The sequence below is a fragment of the Sparus aurata genome, chromosome 5 (assembly GCF_900880675.1).
Source record: "Sparus aurata chromosome 5, fSpaAur1.1, whole genome shotgun sequence".
Taxonomy (NCBI): Eukaryota; Metazoa; Chordata; class Actinopteri; order Spariformes; family Sparidae; genus Sparus; species Sparus aurata.
Window position 1 is genome coordinate 31,007,111 of NC_044191.1, and position 18,841 is coordinate 31,025,951.

At 38.6% G+C, this 18,841-nt stretch overlaps 2 protein-coding genes across 3 annotated transcripts in view; one reads left to right on the forward strand and one right to left on the reverse strand.

The window, feature by feature from the left end:
• Positions 1 to 6,660: 6,660 nt before the first annotated feature.
• rfk (riboflavin kinase) lies at positions 6,661 to 11,946 on the forward strand. Its single transcript, XM_030416254.1, has 4 exons — positions 6,661 to 7,230; positions 8,314 to 8,465; positions 9,757 to 9,859; positions 10,071 to 11,946. The coding sequence occupies exons 1-4, from the start codon at positions 7,149 to 7,151 to the stop codon at positions 10,241 to 10,243; spliced, it is 510 nt and encodes a 169-aa protein (XP_030272114.1). The 5' UTR covers positions 6,661 to 7,148; the 3' UTR covers positions 10,244 to 11,946.
• Positions 11,947 to 12,852: 906 nt separating this feature from the next.
• The window catches only part of pcsk5b (proprotein convertase subtilisin/kexin type 5b), a 75,751-nt gene continuing 69,762 nt past the window's right edge, over positions 12,853 to 18,841 (reverse strand). For both annotated transcript variants that reach the window (XM_030416250.1, XM_030416251.1), the window contains exons 33-37: positions 18,412 to 18,592; positions 18,117 to 18,334; positions 16,974 to 17,074; positions 16,643 to 16,853; positions 12,853 to 14,588 (exon numbers count right to left, since the gene is read on the reverse strand). In XM_030416250.1, coding sequence (XP_030272110.1) covers positions 14,182 to 14,588; positions 16,643 to 16,853; positions 16,974 to 17,074; positions 18,117 to 18,334; positions 18,412 to 18,592 — 1,118 coding nt within the window. In that variant the 3' untranslated portion in view covers positions 12,853 to 14,181. The remainder of the gene's footprint in view (positions 14,589 to 16,642; positions 16,854 to 16,973; positions 17,075 to 18,116; positions 18,335 to 18,411; positions 18,593 to 18,841) is intronic.

Here is an 18,841-nt window from a genome sequence, read left to right on the forward strand (position 1 = left end):
AAATCAAACTTTAAATAACTTCTAAATTAAAATCAAAGAGCCAGTGCTGCACCATGGGCTTGTAATCTATCTATCTATCTATCTATCTATCTATCTATCTATCTATCTATCTATCTATCTATCCATGCTCTGTTTTGATGTCAAGATCACAAGATACTTAAAAACCTTTGTTTGAGTGAAGATAAATGTAGCAATTTAATGAAATCAACAATGTTTAGGCAAAAAATAAATGAAGATACACAAACTTAATGTTTTAAACTCTGGTGTCTAAACAACAGAATATGTAAAAGAAAAACTTCCTCCGACCTGTGCAGCAGATGTGACTCTAATGATCACGTCACATATCTAAACTTGAAACACAGGCCCCGCTTGATTTAACTACTTCAATCACGTGGTAACCTCCTCCAATCGTTTTATCAGGTAATTACAGACAGCCTGTACATGAATCCGCTATGATCAGGAGGATGTTTTTATGACCCCACACCAGGATCTACATGTTGCACACTACCAAATGTAGAATCTTTTTTTTTTTTTTATTATACTGATCAGGGCTGGACTGGGACAAAAAATCGGTCCTGGCATTTTTGGCTTAGACCGGCCCCTCATAATTAGCGGAGCACAACCGGAAAAAACCCCATAACTTTTTGCCTTTAGGCTTATTAGAAATCTACAGTTTATTATTACTTTAGAAGTCTATCAAATAACCATTGTGGAAAGCAAATAAGTACATTTACTCAACACATAGTTGAGTAAAGGTATATTCTTTTTCAAGCATAATGTATCATCGGCATCCTAGATCTCAGAAGTTTAGCATCTATTGTTAACTCTACCACTTTTGTCTCCTCTGTGTAGTTCAATTGATTATTTTATCCTTTTTATTGAAATCATCTCTAATATGTATTTTCTGAATTTCCCTGATATAGCAGCTCATTTCTAATTCTTCAGGTTAAAAGGTGCCCCCTTTAAAAAGCTATAAAATTGTTATATCAGGCTAAAAACAGGGCTGCTTTATGAACTCATGCAAAGCAACTTGTCTTAAAAGCATTTGACAGATCTACTCTTGTTCAATGTGGGCAAACCTTTTGCTAATAATACTTTTATAGCCTACTTTTTTTTTACACGTTTTAGTAATGCTTAAATTGCAAAGCTTTTACCAATCATTTAGCAGTTTTAAAATCTGTTTTTTAAAACATGTTTAACCACAGCATAGAGGGTTGCTACACATTCAAATTACTATGCAGCCTTTCAACACACCTTTAACCTAAAATGCTATGATGGAGCCTAACATAGACACTTAATGCTCATCCGACACTTCTCAGCATTGACCGTTTGGTGTTTTATCAGAATAAGGTGCCGTGGCTGCCAGATTTTGAGAAGTATGCAACACCAATTAATATCGATACTAATCAATCGCCATTGCTCATCATTATCATGTAATTAAGAGTTCTCAACGGGCCTGAAAATTACAGTCCGAACCCGACACAGCGCTACACACCCGCATGAATTGTCTGCCGCCGCCCCCCCTCCGTTAACTCGGCCAGAGCCCGCGGGTCCGGTCGAGTTTGTCGGGCCGGCCCGACCCGTTGAGAGCTCTTCATGTAATAAAGCTAACGTTCCCTCCATCACCTCACAGTCCCTGCATTAACATTACTACCTGCTTACCGGCTGTACTACACTGTCCCTGTCAGTCAGCATCATCTCTGGCTGCTCCTCTCCTGCCCGCTGCTGCTGTCTTCACCTTCAACCTGCTGTTACTGGATCATTGCTGTCTCAGAGGACATGGAGGCTACAGCAGCCCCTCCAGCGAACATGTCTGTGATTTTAATAAATTTAGGCTACGTTCACACTGCAGTTACAAGTGACCTGAATCCGATTTTTTTGCTCATATGTGACCCATATCTGATTTGCTTTTGACAGTGTGAACAGCAGAAGTCGCATTGAATCTGACATTTTCTAATCAGATTCAGGCCACATTTAAATGTGGTTCTGAATCGGATACGTATCGGATTTTTTTGAATGCGACCGCAATCTGAACAGCCAGGTCGCATTTAATGTGACTTTGACGTCATTCTGACTGTGCTGCACGGTTTTGTAAATGAATGACAAATAAAGTTGATTGAAAAAAAAGTGTGCCACAGGCAGAGCGAGCGGGAGCCACGAATATAATCAAAACAAACATGGAGGACAGCAGTGATCCTGCTCGGTGTAACCAGCCACATCCCGATCCCACCACTCCTGGCTCCGACGCCGCATCCAAATACTCCTCTGTACGGATGTTGCCGCTATTGCTCCGCATAGAGCCATCATTAAAATATGAATTTTCTTTCTCCTCTTCCTCCTTCGTGATATCACCCGCTCACAAATTTGCCACACACTGTTTTTAGGATTAAGCCATACAGTCCCACGTTACCGGTTGCTGTTGCCATGTTCGCTTCCGTAAACACCGCTGTGGCGTGATGTCATCAATGATCAACTGCGCATGCGGGTCACTTCAGGAGCGTGAGCTGTTCACACAGCAATCCATAGACAGGCTGCATTTAAAGAGGTAATGTGAACAGCCAAACAAAAAATCGGATTTGAGCAATAAATCGGAATTGTGCATTAAGACCTGCAGTGTGAACATAGCCTTTGCAGCATCTACAGTGAGATTCTTCTCTTAGCACGCAACTTCTCCGCACCCAATTTCTTTCTCTTTGGTTGCTCCATGTTGTCAGTCGTCGCGCTCAACACTTTGAAACTAGCAGAAGTTACAGGAGAGAGCGCAGGGAGGGGTGGGGCCACCTTCGTACTATATCCTGTTTGGCTCAGTTCACTGTCTATATTGAAGACGGACCAATGGGCCGCCACCTCTAAATTGTGCACTTAGAAAAAAAAAAAGGAGGGCTGAGAGAGATTGGATTAGCCCAATGTTCTTCAAGAAAATCAACCAATGGGCCATCGCGGTCGATAAAAATGATTTATAATAAAACTTTTTTTTAAAGATTTTTTCTGGCATAGACACCTTTATTAAGCAGTAGACAGATAGGAAATATGGGAGAGAGAGGGGGATGTGACATGTAGCAAAGGACCTCCAGCCGGAATCGAACCAGGATCGGCTGCATTTATGGCATGCGCTCTAACCACTCGACCACCTGCGCGCCATAATAAAACTTTTGGATTAAATTATGAAAGCCCGGCCCATAAATGTGCGTAGGCCCACCGGGCATTGCCCAGTATGCCAGATGGCCGGTCCGTGCCTGATACTGATCACTAATAGAAGACACCGCCCTTCAATGTCAAGGTGAATACAGTGTAATCACACATAAAAGCACAGTATCAACTGTTTAAGCTCTCTTCTCACATGGATTTTTGCAGAAGGGTTCGTATGACTGAATGATTCGTACACTCTGCCTCAAATGCTTAGTGAACATTAATCTAAATCCACCATCAGGCATGTGCAGGTAAACAGTACCAAACGCGTCTTATTTAATCACTGGCCAAACTGATCCACTTCATTACACAATGATAAACCCTGAAGTACTTTTGTATCATACAAAGTATTCGACAAGTCCAATCATGAGGGATCCTTCCTTAGGCCCAAGGGCTGTTTTTTTTGTTGTTGTTGTTGTTGTTTTTAACTCTAGATAGTGGCCATTTGTCCTATAATTTAAATGAAACTTTAAATCAAACTTCTAAATTAAAATCAAAGAGCTAGTGCTGCACCATGGGCTTGTAATCTATCTATCTATCTATCTATCTATCTATCTATCTATCTATCTATCTATCTATCTATCTATCTATCTATCTATCTATCCATGCTCTCCCTTAGCAAAAAGTAGTATACTTGAAGTTCATTTTATTAAGTATGCTTGAGTATAAGTATAAGTATAGCAAGTATACTATGGACCATGTACTTGTAGCATATACTAATTTAATACTTCTTCGGACTAAATTGGAACATTTTAAGTTTACAAAAGTACTTACATCAAGATATTGAAAGTATTAGCACTTATAATGTGGCAGCCCTTAGCAAAAATTAGTATACTTGAAGTTCATTTTATTAAGTATGCTTGAGTGTAAGTATAGCAAGTATACTATGGACCATGTACTTGTAGCATACTAGAAAGTATACTAATTCAATACTTCTTCGGACTAAATTGGAACATTTCAAGTTTATAAAAGTATACTTTAAGTATACTTTATAAGGTCATTTTAAGGTTACAGAAGTACACTTTCAAGTATACAACAAGTACACTCATCTATATACTACTAGTGTACTAAGTATATACTTCTAGTCCACATTTTAATTTAGTAACATGTACGTTTATAACAGTGGTAATACCTTATTGCAAATGTGTGTAGTGAAAAACATTTTCATTCTGCTAAATAAAATGTATGCACAAGTCAATGACTTGATCTTAATCTGTACTTAAATCAAGATATACTAAGTATTAGTACTTGTAATTTGGCAAACTCTAGTCAGGGACTTATCATTTATTACCACACACACCCACAGCTTAACAGACTGGAAGTCTCTCCCAGAGTCACTCACGGTGCCAATATTTTTATCATCTTTGTTAAGGTGACACAATTTAAACACAGAACAAGGATGTGAATTAACCCGGAACTGTCTTTACACATCATCTTATTCACAACCACATTCACAAACCATAATTACACCAACAACAGAATACCCAAGAGTCTTTGTGCCACAGTCAACAAGGGGCGTTACAGTATACTGAAGTACAAGTATAAGCTTTAGTATTAAAGTATAAGTGTAAGTCTAAGTATTAATGTACTTAGTCTTAGACTATTCTTTATACTTTTCAGTATAAGCCAAGTATACTTCACTATACTTTTCTTAAGTATATAAAATATAGTAGATAACAGGTACACTTCAAGTATACTGCCTCAGTTTTAGTATAAAATAAGTGTACTTGTAGTACACTTGAATAAACTACTTTTTGCTAAGGGAAGCTCTACCAAGAGATTCACCATTTATTACCATATGTACCCACAACTTAACAGAGGGGAAATCTCTCCCAGACAACACCCCTTCACTCACGGTGCCAGCATTTTTATCATCTTTGTTAATTCGACACAATTTAACCACATAACAAGGATGTGAATTAACCTGCAACCGTCTTACACATCATCTTATTCACAAACACATTCACAAACCATAATTACACCAACAACAACAGAATACCCAAGAGTCTTTGCGCCACAGTCCACAGTATACTAAAGTACAAGTATAAGCTTTAGTATTAAAGTATAAGTCTAAGTATTAATGTACTTAGTCTTAGACTATTCTTTATACTTTTCAGTATAAGCCAAGTATACTTCACTATACTTTTCTTAAGTAAATAAAATGTAGTACATAAAAAACACACTTCAAGGATACTGCCTCAGTTTTAGTATAAAATAAGTATACTTGTAGTACACTTGAATAAACAACTTTTTGCTAAGGGCTGTTTTGATGTCAAGATCACACGATACTGAAATACCTTTGTTTGAGTGAAGATAAATGTAGCAATTTAATGAAATTACAATATTTAGGCAAAAAATAAATGAAGATACACAAACTTAATGTTTTAAACTCTGGTGTCTAAACAACAGAACATGTCAAAGAAAAACTTCCTCCTACCTGTGCAGCGGATCTGACTCTAATGATCGTGTCTCGTCTGTCTGTTACCAGACATCTAAACTTGAAACGCAGGCCCCGCTTGATTTAACCACTTCAGTCACATGGTAACCTCCTCCAATTGTTTTATCAGGTAATTACAGACAGCCTGTACATGAATCCACCATGATCAGGAGGATATTTTTATGACCCCACACCAGGATCTATATGTTGCACACTACCAAATGTAGAATCTTTTTTTTATTACACTGATCACTAATAGAAGACACTGCCCTTCAATGTCAAGGTGAATACAATGTAATCACATATAAAAGCACAGTATCAACTGTTTAAGCCCTCTCCCCACACTGATGGTTTGAAGTCATTCCTGTTTGTTTTTTTGCTTTATGTTTGGGGTCGAATATCTTCACAGTTCTCCTGCAGACTGCAGTTAGTTTAACTACATGCTTTTCCTGGATTTTGCAAAAAACCTAAAGAGTGCTGACAAGAAGCCATTTTCACAGGAAATGCTCAAAGGAGCATAGCTTTTTTAGCAGATTGATTGAATTGATTCATTGATAAAAAGCAATGAAATAACTAGAAATATGCATAACGTAAGATAATGTATACATTGAACTATTGAAATTATTCTAAGCATTTTAAGCAGGTAAATCATAAATCTAATGTATCTCAACCAGTGCCTTTCGTCTCAGGTACTTCTCCAAAATGGAATATTTCAAGAGAAAAAAGGGGCACTGCAGACAAGGAGACACACCTTGGCAATTGATAGCATTGTAAAATTGGCTTTATTTTGTTTACAACATTACAACATGACCCTCTAACATGTGTATGTATGTAATATATCTTTGTGTAATACTTGATACACTTATGTAAACTTTTTTTTTATGTGCAAAATACTGCAACACTGCAGTTTTTCGAGTCTGAAAACAATCAGCTGAAATTTAGCAGTGTAATTCCCCTGGGTGGGTCTTTGAATGCCTCATACGCTTTTTCCTACAACACTTGAAGGCGACATATGACATCTGCCTGCTTTGGTCACGCGGTCAATGACATCAGCAGGAGCGTTACGTACGCAGATGTGCTCAACACATGTAACAGCCGGCTCTCTATGAGCACCACAGCCTCGTTTCACCGTCATACTCCGACTGGACCTTCAGGGAAAGCAGGACTGTCACTTTTCGAGCACCTGCTGTAAAACCAACACCTTTGGATGCAACCGTTTTAGGTACAGGGCGCCTCTGATGAAGCTAACAGCCGTTAGCTTAGCTAGCATCGCTGATGAACTTTACCACCGCTGCTGATTGAGTAACGTTCAACTTCGGTCGAGCTAGCCAGCCAGGTGAAGCTATAGCTAAACACAAGGACGGACTTTGAACAAGGGTAAGAATTCTGTTTTGTTAGCTGCTAAGAGGTGCTAGCCAACAGAGTAGTAAGTTGCTGATTAGCCAGTCGGACTTCCTTGAGTCGTTCGAGGTCATTCGGTACCGTCCATCTAAGAGAGCCGGCTACTACCGTGAAATTAGTCATGAAGAGCCTCCCGTACTTCTGTCGTGGAGAGGTCATTCGAGGCTTTGGGAGAGGAAGCAAAGAACTGGGAATTCCCACAGGTGAGTTATTATTCTGTTACTAATCTTTGTGATGATTTTGAGAACCCCATAGCCTGCTTTAGGTAAAACAGGCGTGTCTGAATCGTTGTTTTGTAATAACGCCGAGCCAGAGAACAGAGAGTGAAGTTGGATAATTAAGATAACATTGACAGACTGTGGTTTTTGTATTGTCAGCCTTTTGTCAGATGATTTGGCTGATTAATGACCATTCATGTTTGTTTGTAGTCACCGAGTGATTATCATGTATGACGACACGTTTTTACGTAACGGCCGTGTGTTATTTCGCGGCTGCAGTCAATATGAGTTGAGTACTTAAACACATTATCTTCACAGATAATGATTGTGTAATTTGAACGAAGTGATAGCTGTTACGTAATGATAGCAATTTCCAGAAAAGTGTTGAAACGTTTGCAAATGAATATTGAATCAATTATTCCCCAGACGTTGCCACCTGAAGAATATCAACATCATTTTGAGAAGACCATCTGAAATTTGATGTGTTGTACTGTCGATATTCTCTATATTATCCTGACATTTACTCACAGAAAGGACATAAGTATGCATAAGGGCAAATAACAAGCAGCAAAAATATTTAGTTCTAAAATAATTGTCAACCCATATAATAAATTGGCCAAACTCCCGTTTTGGAAATACTACAAACACCACAGGGGATATAAGAGACACTAAATAAAAAAGACAGGCAGCTTGTTTTGTCCTGAAACACTGGAGGTCATTTAATATAAAGAACATGCGAGTAAATTCTTCAAACAAATGAATGTCAGCTGTTACAGAGGAGGCTTTTGTCTAACCATGCAGAGCTTCATTTGCCAAAAGTAACAAATTCAATTCCACAGATGTAATGGAAGATTTCTTAAGAGAATTGTCTAGCTGAGGTTATCTAAACGACCAGTAAGAGGTTTGTGTAAATAAAAAAAATGTCTGGTTAAAAAATGACTTTCATTTGCCCTGAAGTGCCCTTCCTGTAAAACACCAACTTGAGTTCAGGAGGAGCTTTTCTCTATCTGCTAACCTCTTTTCTCTCTTTCTTCTGACTCTTCCTCCCTTCTTCTTTGCCATCTCCAGCCAACTTTCCAGCCCCTGTGGTGGACAATCTTCCAGCAGATATCAGTACAGGGATCTACTATGGCTGGGCCTGCGTTGGTAATGGGGATGTCTACAAAATGGTGATGAGCATTGGCTGGAACCCCTACTACAAAAATACTAAGAAGTCCATGGTTAGTAGAAAAGCAGCGTTCATTGCAAACTATTTTGTGTCTTACTAAGAAATCAATTTTTACAATTGTAGACGGTCTTTATCAATCCTGGGCAGTGATAATATGATCACAAGCCCACTTTCGGCTGGAAATCCAATTTCCCACAGTGAGACAAAGAACATTTGTATTGAAAATGAATGAATAACTGCTCATTGAGGGTTGTGTTTTATAGGGCTGCACAAATATAAAGAAAGTAAACATCTTTTCCAAGTAGTGCATACATTCATTGAAGTATAACTGATCAATCAACGTGGTTTCATTCATGGTTGCACATGAATGCTGGTTCCTGAATGTTGGAAACACTGAGACTTGTTTGTGGGTTGTCTCATTTGATTGTATATTTTACTGAGAAGAGAAATATTTGCACAATTCTCTTCATAATAAAATACAGTACTGGGAGAGAGACATGGTTTACCTCGGTTTTCAGGAATATTTAACAGGTTACAAAGGTTTCCTATTTTTGTGATTCGTTCCATCATGATTCAAGAAAATAGATCAAATGGCAGAGGTCATCTCAAACAGGACTAATTGTATCTAAACACTAATTTGTTTCGCTAACATTCCCAGAAAATCTGGATGTCGAAATGAATTGAACTTTTCAATATTTCGATATTTGTACTTTCCCTGTGGGGTCAAACATGGAGGAAAATGTTGCAACAAATTAAGTTTTATTTAGTTATGACTCTGAGGAACTACTTAACAACACTTGAGCTCGGCAACAGTCAGCTGACCAATGTGGTTGGAAAATCCCGTAAACTGCCCATCAGTGTGATGAGCTTGGAAAGTCCACTTCATCTCCTCTGAGTTAAACCGCTATATTTATTTTATATATACAGTTGCAACAATGTGACATGAACATTACCATTTGTACTTTTTTTTCTAAATAGAATATAAAGTTTTGTTTGAAAAACTTCTACTTTCATCAATGCAGAAATGTACAACCCAGACACAGGTAACCTTCCATAGTGGAAGAATGAGAATGTGGTGTTTGGTTGATACTTGTTGGTTTTAAGTTGAAATGTTGTGTTTCAAAAAGTTTAAGCAAAATTATAATTCCTCGAAATATGTTTGAATGCTGCTGTCCACATGGGTCTCTTTTTGAAGTGATTAAAATAGTATTGGCTGTTTAAGTCATACTGTGTAGCAACACAAGACATTCTAATACTTTCTGATTTAATAGCACAACAAGAGAACGGCAACATGTTATATTTCAACAAAGTCAAAAGTATGTTGTGTGTTTTTTATGTTCTAGGAGACCCATGTGATTCACACATTCAAAGAAGACTTCTATGGAGAGATTCTCAGTGTTGTCATGGTGGGCTACATCCGTCCAGAGAGAAGTTACGACTCACTTGGTAAGACACATCTGTCACACACACATTCACTGGCACACACAAGCTCCCATCTTTGTGTCTCTATTTCAAATATCTGAGGATTCCCATGCCTACAGATTTGATCTTGCATATCATTACTGTATTTCTTTGCACCTCTCGCACACACTCACTCTGTCCTCTCTGATTTCTTTTCTGCTTGTCTTCATCTCTGTCTTGTCTCTTTTCGTAACAGAAGCCCTTATTACGGCCATCAACAATGACATCGAGGAGGCCAAGGTCAAGCTGGAGCTCCCAGAGCATCTCAAACTAAGAGAAGACAACTTCTTCACCAGTGCTCGTATCTCGTCTTCAGCTGTGCCCCCCACCACTGCATCCACGTCACAGACTATTATGAATGGTCACTGACAGCTGGCTGTGACTGCAGCTCAGCACTCACACACCAGAGGAACCACACGTTTCTGTATACACACAGGTGTGTGTGTGTATGTACTCATTAAAATCCACACCCTTGTTCTGAGATGTATTTGCTGTCACCGTGGCTGCCCATGGACCTTATCATAAACAGCCAATCTTTTTTTTTTTTTTTAATCTATTTTTCATATTCTTTGCTGATCAGTCTGTGTTTAAAGAGATGTTCAACTTCCTGTATGGGTTTGTTGCAGACATCCAACCACTTTATTCAATAGGGATCTGTATATATTTAGACCAGTTGTCTAATCAAACAGCGTTACAGTGTATGAAGCTCTTGGATCTCAGTCGTCCTCCTGTATAATCTGGAATCTTTCATGTGAGATGGTACCTTTTTAAAATGTAGATTTTGGGATAAGACTCACAACAAAATAGAGGCAGATTTGTAACCATCTGTGTATGACAAATGACACAAATGGATCATAAACTCTACTCTGAATACTTTGTAGCCAAGGTAAAAAATACAACACTATAGATCGTCTCTGTCATTGCGTTTTGTGTCTGCGTTAGATGGTTAGAGTCTGGGCATTATTTATTATCTGTGACAGAAGCACTGGATGACTTTATGCATCAATGGTATTAAAGAATCCGTTCTTTCCTTTTCCTCTTGAGAAGGCATCTGTCACCTTGTTTTTGAGCCCTGTTTAAAAATGAATCGCCCTCTCACATCAAACCCGAGATGGGATTTTGATTTGTTTTTTCATGCTGTACAAGAATTTTTTAATAACCAGCAGCATGGTTATTCATTGAACAAACAGTGTACAAAAACATGATTGATTTATTATTAGTAGTAGTAATTCTATAACCCAGGCAACCGTCTTTGAAGTGTATAAATACAAACTTGTACCATAAAAATGTTAAATGATGATGCAGAATCTCGGAACAGAAAACCCTGCCATAAACAAGATATTCTTTATTTATATTACAGTTTCTTTTTTAGTTCATGTGGTCTTTTAAAATTCAACCAGTCATTTTCACAAATCGTTGACAAAACAATGTAAGAGGAGTACCTCTGTACCGTTTGTGTGTGAACCTGTTTTGCAAAGAAAATGATCATGAAACTTTTTAACATACAGGTGTGTAAAGTTCTTTGAACCCCTTGTAAATACTGGTTTTAAATGAATGAAGTATATGAGTCCAGCAATGTGATCCTGGATTTTGAGTCTGTACAGTAATTTAGTTTGTTAAGAGTGTTTTTCCGGAGTAAAAGATATGACTGAAACTTCAGTTTAAACAGTTTACTTTCTTTACTTAAGAGGAAAGGTTCTAAGAGCTTGAGGCCTATAAAATTATGAAAAGGCAGTACTTCACTTTGCTATGTAAAGCTTTTATTTCATGTTGAATACTACATTATCCATCATGGTCATCTTTTAAAGCACTTGATGTTCGGAAGAAATGTCACTGTAACTTTCAGTTGTAATGTGCTGCTGCTTCAGATCTGTCAAACAGTTTTCAGGAAGAGCACACTTGACCCCACTGCAGGAAGGTGAAATGTGTTCCAGGCATATTTGTTGCAATTATTTGTTTTAGTTTACACAGGGACCAGGGTTACTGCATATATAATTACATCTTCCGCACATCTTTTATGTTTTCATTCTTGTGTTGAATATGGTTTAATCAAATAAATAGCTTGATCAAGATTTATTTTATTCTCGTTTTTGCAGCTGAAGAATCTCATTGGGACTCTTGCATCATAGTATACCTGCCTGAATGTTATTGTCTTAACATCAGCAAATGTGCAAAGATACAAATCTTTGTTATATTCTCGTAATTTCTTTAAACATATGCATATATTACATGAAAAATATGATCTCTATAGAGCGTATTTTCTACCCTGTTCCCTCTTAAAGCTACCGTGTCATCAAATACTAAAAGTTAAACAAATCCTCTTTAAGTTGTTTTACAAGCGCCCTTAATAAATGTGCAGTTATAAGGTTCACATTTTCTGTAAATTTCATTTCCAGCACACGCAGAGCAAAAGTGGGGATTAGGAATAAACCAGAATTTCCTTCAATTTCATAACAATGATAATGAAGCTGAAGTCCAGAGAGTTCATTTTAACTGCAAAGGCACAGGAAGATACCCAATGTCAACATTTGTGAAGGATGTTCAGTGGCGGATATTCATGAGTCGATGTTGTGTCTATTTGTTGAGTTTGGTATGAGATAAGAAACCGGACTCAGCCTGCTCTGCTAGCAACTGAGGGTAAATGTTATATAGAAACGCGGTATTGTGCTGAAGAAGTTACGTACTTACAACAATTTGGAATCTGAAAACTGGGAATAAGTTTTGATTGTTCTCGAGTGGCCCTTCATTATGAGTTTGTATAAGAATTATGCATATTAAATTGATGGTATGTTCTGCTTTCTTATATAATACGATCACACAACAGATCCAGTATGAACAGGCAACAGCTGACGGTCATGTGTGTTGATTTGTTTGCAGTTCTTCCCCAAATCTTCCGTAACTCATCTCTGTAGAAGAGCACGTCTGCAGGTTAATTCATAACGCAAACTTTAAACAAGCCCGCACACTTACGACACAGATCAAATTCCAATTTTATTATGAAACGAGCACACAGGTAACCTCAACAGAGTAGAGAACAATTCTAATTATTTGCTGTTTTTCTCAGGTTATTATCTCGGGGACATAGCGACACAAGCCGAATGCACAGCCTTGAGGTCAGAACACAAGAGCAGATTTAAAAAATACATATTTTTGCATTAAAAAAAGTGCTGGTAAATCGCTTCAGCCGCATCTTTCTGCTGTGTTAAGAGCACAAAACTGGACACGTGCCCAGATGTGCAGATGCCAGTATATCACTGAACGAGATGAAACCCTGAGAACAACTGTTCCTCCAAACAGTTCCACACAGTGCCACAGGTGAGATGCTGCTTCAGTGTAAATATTGCTGTGAATCCTGAGGCGACTCCTGCAGTGTGATACACAGTCCATTTTACAAATTAAACAAAGAAAAGTTCTACCAGCAAAATACTGACAGTGATATTACAGCGATTAACAAGCGCTTTAAACCAGATGATGCAGGAACAGACGATGATGATGATTACATTGGTATTTTTTTGTTGTAAACATATTCAATTTTTTTTCAGTGATATGTTATATTCTAGAAAATGTAAACAAACACATTAAACCAAAATTACTGATGTTGAGGCAAAAGATTGCACCAGAAAAAACATCAACATTCAACCTTGTAGCAGCTTTAACAATCAAAAAACGCAGGTTTGCTGATTAACTCGACACTACCAGTAGTAATATGATTCATTGTATTTTTGTGTTAGATTTACATAAAGTATGTAAAATATTGTGGCCAGGCTTGGACCAGATCTTCAGAGAACCTCGTGTATGTTTGTTCTCAGCTTTTTTATGTATCTGTTCAAGCTGGAGAGAGAAAAATTACTTTAAGCACATTACATTTTTTGCGGCCCTTTTTTTATTACTGCAATTCACGCTGAGAGAGAGTTAGAAGTAGTCATAGCAAAAAACTGAAGTGTATACTGTCAAACAACTGTGGCAAGATATCAATTTGGAGACGGTTGGACATCATTTGTCATAAGCAAAATGTCAGCATCACTTGGTTTTAAGACTCAATTATAAGACAATTAGATATTAGACATTGGACCAGTGTAAAATGTTGATTACGCCTTAACAATCACGTTTTCTTCACTAGCGACTGCTCCACCTGCTGATTGTGCCAAAAAAACATGAAGAATGAAATAGAAATCAGGTGTCTGAAGAGCCAGTCGTCTGGTTCAAGCACTTTCCAACGAAGAAACAATTTTCACAACATGTTTTAGACTGAAGTGATGTGAAAGGAAGAGCTACTCTTCTCCACTCAGGTCTTTTGTGCTTTCTTTTCATCTGTACGAGTAGCTTTCATCGTCATACTCTAGCTCGATCTCATCGTCATCCAAGAGTCCATATTTGAACTTCCGATACACCGTCCCATCTTGCGACATGTACACGATATCATCCTCTTCGTCCTCCGCATCTTCCTCACAATCGATGATTCTGTCGCTGTACTCCCCGAATGAAGAGTCGGTGGCTTTTGAGGCAATCTCTCCGTCGGTGTTGAGCTTCTCATAACCTCCAGCTTTGGTTTTGGGTCCGCTGGCGAGTGATTTAGGCCGAGCGTTGAGGAAGATGAAGATCACTCCGCCCACAGAGAGGATAAGTAGAACACAGGCAGTGAAAACGACTTTAGGAGTGCTGCCTTGGGCATCAAATTTCTTCATCATAAAATTGACCCCCAGGATGCATTCGTCTGAGAAGAAGGAGATGGAGCAGATCATTAGGTTACAAGTCCTCTCTGGTGACTCCCTATCTTGTATTGCAAGACTTTAATTAAAATGTTTTCTCAGTTTCATTTGATTAATTATTCACTTACCTGTGTACCAGGAACAATGTACATAAACCAGCATCTTACAATAATGTAAAATGTGCCAAAGTAAGTCAGGTAATGAGCTAATTTTCATCAGCAGTCCCTGGGCAGTGCCCAATCTCTATGGTTAAGCAAATGCACGGCTGAAACAAGTATCGGATACAGAAAATGTTCTTCTCACGAGTATCATCCAAGATTTTGGATGCTCTGTAAATAATTCTCCTACTCCTAGTTTGATTTGACGCTCAATTCTGTAGCTGTTCTGTAAATATTTTTCTCATAACAATAAATTTATTAAATCTGAACAACCTGCATCGATTTCAGGCTTGAAGGGATAACAATGAAAATTCAGTCATTATCTACTCACTGATGGAAAGTCAGGGGAAGCTTTTATATTCCGTAATTAATTCTTGTTACAGTTTAATAAAACACTTAATGAGGAGGTGATCTGCTAGGAAATGATGCTTCTTCATCTTATGTGGCATCAACATCATGAACTACAATCTTTTATAGAAGTCGTAGTAAAGAAAATATATACTTCATTATAAATTTATTAATTCTGCTGGCAAAGTTCCATATTCATAAATGTAAATTCAACAGTAGAAAACCTAATTTTAGTTCTGTAAATATTTTTCTCATAACAATAAATGTATTAAATCTGAACAACCTGCATCGATTTCAGGCTTGAAGGGATAACAATGAAAATTCAGTCATTATCTACTCACTGATGGAAAGTCAGGGGAAGCTTTCATAGTCCGCTGCTTTCGCAACGCAATGCAAATTAAAAACAACTGAAAGAATATTATAAAATGTCCTCATACAGCTAGTCTTGTGTAATCCAAGCCACTGGAAGCCCCGAGATCCAGTGACCTGGATCACACTGGACAAAGCTGTGTGGACGCACTTCATGTATTCTTTCAGTTGTTTTTAGTTTTAAAACAAGTCCCCATCTTCTTCTGTTGTTTAAGAGAACACTGCAACGCTGTTTTGCGGTGAAGCTCCAGAAATGTTTTGGTGAAAACCTAACTTTTCATTTTTGGGTGAATTTATCCTTTAAATTGACAGCTGCCCGTCAGTACCACCGACACCAATCAAGCACCACAAACTTCTTATTCCAGCCCTTTTCTATTCTGAGTACAGATATGGATACACATCATTTGGTTATAAAGATAAATAACGATGTACTCAGTCATCCCTAATGATTTTAACACAGTGCTTAATTAGAACTGCAATATAATGCATAAAAACCTTTCACTGTATTAAAAACGTATTTTTAAAGGCAGTTCTGACGATGAGGTAAGTACTCATGATTGCACGTTCAGTTTGCTTTAAACTATTTCTTAAGCTTATGTTTGAGGGTTGTGTAATCAGGACCTTTCTGTTAATTTGATAGTTGGACTTCTGGGGTTGTGGGTGGCTCTTCCTGCCCAAACTTCCTACGCCTTTATTGTATATTTTACTTTCAGTGGTTTTAGTGTCTGTCTGTACAGAGACTCAGCTGGCTTCAGGGTTGTCATGCTTGCGTGTGATCAGCTTGTAAAACAATACGTTGCGTGTGAATACATGAGAGCGTGAAGTGTGTATAAAGATGTTGGCTGCCTCTTTTTGTGAGGTATGCTCTTACAGAGTGCCTTAATTGTGCCTGGTTTAATTTGGCTGCTGTGACACACCAAGTCATGAAAGCTTGCGACATTTCTCTGTAGCAGGAACATATTAATTATCTCTTCCTAGAAACTCCTGCTTTACAGGAAGATGTGACTCATGTTTAGTGTAAATGCAACTGATCTTACATGACAACCACTACAATGCCCTGTTGACTCACACACACACACACACACGCACACACACACACACACTATTTCAAAAGAAATATGTCTCAATACAGTAATCTGTGTGTGTGTGTGTTTTGCTGGAAGCCTGTGTGGGTTCTTGTCTACCTCGTGAGGCTTTGCAGTCACAGCACTCCCTGGATATCGGTTTATTATCGTGGCGTGTCTCATTTCCACAGCAGGACAGGCAGCGGCCGTCATCAGACAGGATCTGGAGTGCGGGGCACACTGTGCAGTTGTGCGTGCTTGGTCCTCGGCAGTCCAGGCAGGACGGATCACATGCCTTGCAGACTGGCTCATCATTTTTGGAGTCTGGGCCCTGCAGCAACGGAAGAGTTTGTTAACACAGCAACGGCTTCATGACTTACAGAGCAGCCTTGCCAAACTGTGAACAACAAACAAACTTTGTAAAGCATGTAACACAAAGGCTGTCTCTCACCTTTGAAGCAGCATAGAAACCTATGAGACACTCTGACTCACAGATGCCACTCATGAACTTGTAGCCTTCATAACAGGACTGACAGGCCAGAGCGCCCTCACCTGGAGGAAGAGAGAGACCTCACATTATAGAAAACAGTGTTGCGTGTCCGCACATGACTGAAGTGGAGTTTCCAAATGAAAAGCACATCAGAGGGAAGATCAGTAGTTCGTTATGGCTTTGCATTTACCTTAACAGTACTGAGAAATTACTCTGTGCGTAGGCTTCTCAGCCAAGTCACCCTTCTCTGTCTGCCCCTCTATTACCTGTCAGCTCTTCACTGTATTGTCCAATAAAATGGTTTTTCAAAAAATCCTTACGTAATGTCTCTTTGTTTATTCTTTAGCCCTGGGATGCATTCCCCAAAATGTATCACCACAATAGATGCCATTAATTCTTGTAACAGTTTAATAAGACACTTAATGAGGAGGTGATCTGCTGGGAAATGTTGCTTCTTCATCTTATGTGGCATCAATATCATGAACTACAATCTTTTATAGAAGTCATAGTAAAGAAAATATATACTTCATTATAAATGTATTAATTCTGCTGGCAAAGTTCCACGTTCATAAATGTAAATTCAACAGTAAAAAAACAAATTTTACATCCTTTTTCCATGAAGTTGTACATTATATTAATTTGATTTCTGGCTCCAACAACAAAAAAGCTGTGAAAACTGTCAACATATGGTCCTCTTTCTCTTTTTAAAAAACGTGTAAGCCTCCCCTGGCAAAGCCTTATTTCACCATATCTGTATTTCATGTTTGTTCATTATTACTTATCTCTGTCTTTGTAAGTCACTGCCGAAATGTAAACCAAGTTTTGCAATAAAGACGACTTGGAAAAAAAAAAAAAAAAACACGAACTACAATGTTCACTTATGACAAATCTGCCGCAAGCCACATTCCCCATTTTCACAGCATCATCCGGGCCATCAGAGATAAATTAACTTGACTTTAAGAGTCATGAAAATGTAATATCAACACATCAATGTAGAAATTATGTTGAATCTATTCTGATTCGGAGTCACCTAAAAAGAATGTTTTTAAAAAGATAACCCACACAAAAATACAGTCCAGATAAGCCATCACAGGCTTCCCTTACCTCTGCACGTCTTGCAGGTGGAGTGACACTTGTGACAGATCTTGGACCACCTGTCTTTGTAGAAGCCTGGAGGACAGCTCCGCAGGCACTGTCCCCACTGCCTCAGGTAGACAAAGTCCCCCCGACAGCTTAGACAGTTTCTGTTTCCCTGACCCCAGCACTGGCTACAAGAGGGGTCACATCGCTCGCAAACCATGGTGGAGGTGTTGGCAAAGTAACTGAAAAGGAGTAAGGAGGTTTAGTTTGTGATGGTCCTTGTTGATTAACAAGGGGAGACTTTGTGAGCTGTTCGAACCTCTCTGGACAGACTTCGACGCAGCTGATTCCCTGCTTGAAGAATCCAGGTTTACAGGTGACACACTGCACGCTGTGACGGCCAACACAGGACTGACAGCTGAAGTGACAGCGCTCACACCAACGTTCTTCCTTGTCCTCGGCGTAGTAACTTACAGGACACTTTGACATGCATGTGTTGTCTGATGGGCAAAGATACAAAGGCACAGTTGGTGGATGATGAGCTTAATGGTAACACTCCATCATAATGTACACAGAAATGTGAGTAGTTACTGAGGAGTGAGTAAGGAATGAATCAGGAAATATGGTAGTCTATTGGGTAACTACTCAGTATTATGTCTCACTTTACTTGACGAGTAAAGAGTAAAAAACGAGTAACTAATGATTAAGTAATTAGTGATCGTCCTTCATTTGTGCCAATCAGTGGGTAG